We start from the raw sequence: 6,125 nt of genomic DNA, 5'->3' as shown, positions 1-6,125 counted from the left end.
GAGTTCTCCCAGCCAATCTAGGGGAAGCCGAGGAGGTCCGCCCTCTTGAAGCTGAGGAGGGGAGGGAGGGAGAGAGTTAGCCGGAACTCAGGCTAGCCAAGCTGGGTGAGTAGAAAGATGGGGGTGCAGAACCAACCCGGGGGTCAGTCATTTCAGACCTCATCTCAGATGGAGGACCCCTTGGCCTGGCGACGGTTCACAGAGGGAAGCTGATCCTTAGATTTCACCGAGGGACTCTATAGAAAGAGCTTCCACAGAGAAATAAAACTCCCTTAGGGATCATTCTTTTTGTGGCTTCACACTTGGCCTCTGCTCCATTCCTCCAGTCTTCCCTTCAGTTCTGCGCTGCTTCCCTCCAGCACCACCCATGAGTATTTCTTTTCTAGAAAAATGTTTTCCTGTAGGTTGCTGCCATGTCTGTGAGAAGATGGAAAGAGGCTTTGGGAAAGGAAGGATTAGGAAATCAGATAACCAGAGTTGGGGAGACAGGGAAGGGAGTCCAGTGTTTACCCCATTTTCCACCTCCTTCCAGCTCCTCCTAGCCTTTGGTTAAAGAGGGTGGGGTTGGGAGGAGGGGTCCCACTTTTACACACGCACACAAAAACAGAAACAATGGGGAAAGAGATCAGAGTAGAGATAGAATCTAGAAGTTAGTCAAGAACAATAATCCTGATGTCAGAGAAAATGGCCCTGGGAGTGAAGCCTCTGGACTGGGAAGGCTGTTGGTGGAGTGGCAAGCACCCATTCTCTGGAATAGGACAGAAACAGAGCTGTGAAGCTTTGGAGAACTGCTTAATTTTACTAAGTCATAGTTTGTTTATAACAAGAAAATAATTCCTACCTTATAGCATTGTTGTGAATTGGCACATAGTTGGTTTCCAGTAAATGGTGTGTGCATGCTAAGTTGCTGCAGTTGTGTCCAACTCTTTGTGACCCTGTGGACTGCACCCTGCCAGGCTCTTCTGTTCATGGGATTCTCCAGGCAGGAATCCTGGGGTGGGTTGCCATTTCCTTCTCCAGGGGATCTTCCCGACCCAGAGGTCGAAACATGGTACCTAGTAAAAATGGGTAGCTTCCCTGCAAATATTTCTCTCTCCCCCCTTTTCAGGAACATTATATCTTGTGTCTGGTGGCCTCCAGCCTCTGAATTATCTCAAGTGAGTTTTCCAAATCCTTAGGACTTTTTCCTCACCGCCTCCCACCCCCCACACACTTTCCCTGATGCCTTCCAGCTGGACACAAACTCATTCCTAAAATATGCAGATGGAAGCTATGGTAACCATGGAGACAGGGCAGGTGGTGAGGAGAGGCAGAGACAGACACTGAGAGAAACCGACTGCTACAGATAGGGAGAAAGAAGACTTTAAGGAACGATTCTAACAGAGACCTTCAAACAAGATGGGAAAACGAGCCTAAGCAAGACCGAGAATAAACAGATGCAATGACAGAGAATGTGTTACAAAGTTCACTCTTCTCTGCCCCTTTTCTCTCTCCCTTCCATCCCTCCAAAAATATGGGGAGGAGGCATCTGGGAATAACCCCTTGCTGTATCTAAAAACGACCCCAACCTCCGCATACTTATCTAAGTCTGTATAAGGGAGCTGAGGTCCAAGTTTATTTGTGATGCATGTTCCGGTTGCGGGGAGGTGTAATGAAGATGTATCGCTGTGTCTGACTCCAGCTCCCCCTGACATTTAAACTAGGAAAAGGCAGCCAGATCTCTTGCCTCCCTTCTGTACAGTAAGGACTCCAGCTGTGGATCCCATCGCCTCTCTCTTCACCTCTCTATATAGTGTACCGTGTACCGTGTGGCAGGTCAGACCTGGCGCACAGGCGCGCATCAATGCACGAAGAGCGGAGAATGGGGATCTGCTGAAGCTAGACGAAGAATTGGGATGGTCCCAGTCTGGGTCGCGGAGGAGTCTCTTGAGGAACATTTAGGTTTGTTGTGACTGAGGGGCTAAGAAAGGGAAGTCAGGATTGGAGCCTCTAGCTTTTGAGGGTTTATGTGTGCATGGGTGGGGTAATGGTTTGGTGCCTGACGCCCCCACCCGCAGAGACTAGGCTATAAATAGAGAACCATAGCTCCGCCCCCCCCCCCCCAAGCTTCTCTCCTCCGGAGCCGGCGCTGTGCCCGGGGCGCACAGGGAGGAGGGACCAGGATTCTGTGCCCGGGCGCAGATACTGACACCAAGGGAATCCGAGTGCCCACCCCCACGCCATGTGGGCCCCCAGGAACCCGGCTCCGCCACCCCAGCTGCCCCGTGGCCCTGGCCTCAGCCCTGGCCGGGAGGAGATTCTGCGGACTTACAGGTATCTATTTGGGTGCACAACCTGGGAGGGGAAAGAGCAAGGAGTGATGAGGAATATAGCAGGAGCAAAAGAACCCCCCAATTCTCCCCCCACCCTTTTTAGGTCCCAAACGCAAGCTGCCTCCCTCCCCCCATTCAGTTTGTGGGGCTGTGGCAACCTAAAAGAGGTTAGGAATGGGACTGTGTGTGTGAATGTATGGGTGCATGTGTGTGGGTGGGTGGCGTTCAACATCTTAGAAAGGGGGATTCCAAGTGCGGATAAGAAAAGGGGGATGCTGGAAAGGTCTGATAAGCCGTGGGGTGAGGGTGGGGGTGCGGATATCCCTGCGCGTGCACGTACGCGTTTGCACGCGTGCTCGTCCTTCAGTGCGGGTGCACCCTTCTCATCTCCTCAGGCATGCGCTGGGGGGATGAGGGCGGCTCAGAGGCATGAGTTAGAAGAAGGACTGTGTACCATGCCGTGGAGATCTCCCCCATCCCACGCGGGTCCTTCCACCTGTGCCTCAGTTTCCCTGCCTGAATCAGTAAATAAGATCTTTCTCTTTTTTGCAGGGATTGGCTTCGCCCCTGAGCCCGCAGGCCTCTACCAGCCACTACCCTCACCCCCCTAGGCGTCCTCGGCAGGTCCCAATCCCGGCTCCAACGGTGCTTTCTCCCCAGCGGCAGCTATGCTGCACACCGAGGGCCACGCTCTTCTTCGGGCCGTGGGTCAGGGTAAGCTACGCTTGGCCCGTTTGCTTCTGGAGGGGGGCGCCTACGTGAATGAGGGTGATGCTCAAGGGGAGACTGCGCTAATGGCGGCCTGTCGGGCCCGGTACGACGACCCCCAGAACAAGGCACGCATGGTACGCTACCTTCTGGAGCAAGGCGCGGACCCCAACATCGCAGATCGCCTAGGGCGCACGGCGCTCATGCACGCTTGCGCGGGCGGCGGGGGCGCCGCGGTGGCCTCCCTGCTCCTTGCCCATGGCGCGGACCCCTCAGTCCGAGATCACGCCGGCGCCTCGGCGCTTGTCCACGCCCTGGACCGCGGGGACCGAGAGACCCTTGCCACGCTGCTGGACGCCTGCAAGGCCAAGGGCACGGAGGTCATCATCATCACCACTGACACCTCTCCCTCCGGCACCAAGAAGACCCGCCAGTATCTCAATTCCCCACCGTCCCCGGGGGTGGAGGACCCCGCTCCCGCTCCTCCTAGCCCCGGGGTCTGCACGTCGCCTTCGGAAATCCAACTGCAGACTTCAGGAGCGGGAGGACGAGGATTGTTATCCCCTCGCGCCCAGGAAGAAGAGGAGAAGAGGGACGTATTTGAATTCCCTCTTCCTAAGCCCCCAGATGACCCCTCCCCTTCCGAGCCACTCCCCAAACCACCCCGCCATCCTCCAAAACCCCTCAAAAGGCTCAACTCGGAGCCCTGGGGCCTAGTGGCCCCTCCTCAACCTGTCCCGCCTGCCGAAGGGAGGCCGGGGTTCGAGCGCCTGACCGCGGAATTCAACGGCCTGACCCTGACAGGTCGACCGCGTCTTTCCCGACGTCACAGCACCGAAGGCCCAGAGGACCCGCCCCCGTGGGCGGAGAAAGTGACGGGTGGGGGTCCTCTCTCTCGCAGAAACACAGCGCCAGAAGCTCAGGAGTCTGGCCCCTCTTCAGGGCTGAGGCAGAAACTGAGCCGCATGGAGTCGGTGGAGCTCGATACTCCCGGAAATCTTTGCCCCGACTCGCCCGAGTGCAGCCGCCCGTCCCTGGAGCGCCGCAGATACAGCGCCTCCCCGCTGACCCTCCCTCCAGCGGGCTCGGTTTCCTCCCCGCGCCAGTCCCAGGAGAGTCTTCCTGGGGCTGTATCTCCGCTGAGCGGGCGGAGGCGGAGTCCCGGGTTGCTGGAGCGGAGGGGCTCGGGGACGTTGCTTCTGGACCACATCTCACAAACGCGGCCAGGTTTCCTGCCCCCGCTCAATGTCAGCCCCCATCCTCCCATCCCCGACATTCGCCCGGGAGGTCGGGCGCCTTCGCTGCCCGCCCCTCCCCAGGCGGGGGCGCCAGGCTCTCCCAGGACCAAGCGCAAGTTGGTGAGACGCCACTCCATGCAGACTGAGCAGATCCGCCTGCTAGGGGGCTTCCAGAGTCTAGGCGGGCCAGGGGAGCCTGGGCGCTGAGAGGAGTGAGAGGAGCCAAGGTGGGTGGGGATCAGGACCTTGGGACGGGTGGGAAAACCAGTTCACACACACACACTATGGACATAGAGGTCTCTTGCATGTGCTCATGGGCACGGTGCACACATACATGGGTAAACGTGTCCACAAGCACAGTACTCGTATTTACAGAGAAGGGTAAGTACTCTATTTATTGGGCATATAGACTCATGCATTCATGCCCTGGTCACTTCACAGTGCATATGGGAATTTCTCGTGCCCTTGGACACAGCGCACACAGGACCACTTGTGCTAGGGCCCCCAGCGGGTCCCAAACTCAACTTGCATTTGTTCAGAAGCATTAGGGAGCCCCTACTTATGGGTAATCTCCAATCTCTGCCCTCCTGCAACAGTAATCCCTTGCTTTCCATGTATGCCCTGCAACACAGCCTGCTCATGATTTCGGACACGCTACCCTCTTCGTGAATATCCCAATCCATTCTGCAGGTCTTGCTTTTCAATCCAGGCCTGGCTCCTTGTTCACACCCTGCTTCCAGCCCTAACCACTTTTCAGGATAGCTTCTTTACTCCCCTTGGGAATATCCTGCAGCAATCCCCAGCCTCAGTTCTGCTGCTGCCCTCCCTGCTCTCAGCTTTACTTCTCAGCTTCCAGCTTTTTCTTCCCAGCCCATCCCCCTAACCAAAACACCAGGTTGTTTCATTTTCCCAGGAGGTGGGTCATGGGCTCTAAGCTGCTCTTCGGTCCATCTGAGCTTATGAACACCCCAACAGGTTGACATGGGGAGTAACCCTAAATCATTCCTCTCTCCAGTTGATATATCAAATAAATGTGTTCAGAAGTCTCTGTTTTGTCACTTCTGCTGGGAGTGGAGGGTGTGGGGGAATGAGGACTAGGGAGGGAGGGTGATGCTAACTATAGCTAGCTATAAAGATCGAGGGGATACTTCAAGGCTCCATCCACCTTCTTTCCAGGAAACCAACTGTGGTTGTAGAAGAAGAGGCAAGGGTCCCATGTCTTGAAGATTTTAAGGCATCTGATAGGTTTTCATTTCCCTCAGTCTCCCCTATGTCCATCCTTAAATTCTTTAAGATTCCTACAAAGAATTTGCCCCCTCCACCATCAGCAACTATATTACAATAGATTAACTGTCCCTCTTTCAAGCTTCCTGCTTCTTGACCACTCATAGTTTTTCCTTGGTGGGGGGCTATCTTTCATGTCACCAACTGCATTTCATCCATTTTTTTTTTCTATTTCTGTTTCCCCATCCTTGATTTCTGAGGCCCTGTTGGGTGGAGAGGGAGGGAGAAAGAGAAATAGTATAATTTCCACCTAAGTAAAAATGGTGATATTCAACAGACAAAGGGTGGGTGTATGTGTGTGCATGTGTGTAGTGTGTGTGTAAGAGTAACAATAATTGGAGGAACCCAGCCTGAAAGGTTCTATGAACCAAGGTACCTGTCTTAATTTGCCCCCTGGACCTTTCAGCTTGCTGGTTTTCTTCCTATACTCTAACTCCTCCTTGCTCTAATGATAGGTAAGGGAGCAATTCTACTGTTTCTTCCTTCAACATAGAATTGGTGAAATCAGAAAATTACCCAATGGTGCGATATAACAAAAAGATTAAAATATTGGAAATCAGAAGACCTATTGCCTAAACCAACT

At 54.4% G+C, this 6,125-nt stretch overlaps 1 protein-coding gene across 2 annotated transcripts; it reads left to right on the top strand.

Annotated features, from left to right (window-relative positions):
• The first annotated feature begins 2,141 nt into the window (after positions 1-2,141).
• ANKRD34A (ankyrin repeat domain 34A) lies at positions 2,142-5,304 on the top strand. Of its 2 annotated transcripts, XM_042253554.1 has the most exons (3): positions 2,142-2,313; positions 2,416-2,479; positions 2,865-5,304. In XM_042253554.1, exon 3 carries the CDS (start codon positions 2,981-2,983, stop codon positions 4,463-4,465), a length of 1,485 nt encoding a protein of 494 aa, XP_042109488.1. In that variant the 5' UTR covers positions 2,142-2,313; positions 2,416-2,479; positions 2,865-2,980; the 3' UTR covers positions 4,466-5,304. The 2 variants fall into 2 exon arrangements, with proteins under 2 accessions (XP_042109488.1, XP_027829804.1); XM_027974003.2 differs by lacking the exon at positions 2,416-2,479.
• Positions 5,305-6,125: the final 821 nt, after the last annotated feature.

This window comes from Ovis aries, chromosome 1 (assembly GCF_016772045.2).
Source record: "Ovis aries strain OAR_USU_Benz2616 breed Rambouillet chromosome 1, ARS-UI_Ramb_v3.0, whole genome shotgun sequence".
Classification (NCBI taxonomy): Eukaryota; Metazoa; Chordata; class Mammalia; order Artiodactyla; family Bovidae; genus Ovis; species Ovis aries.
This window is presented reverse-complemented; position numbering and strand designations above follow the sequence as displayed.

Coding starts and splice junctions, on each gene's coding strand:
- ANKRD34A (XM_027974003.2), top strand. CDS start 2,981: ATGCTGCACACCGAGGGCCACGCTCTTCTTCGGGCCGTGGGTCAGGGT.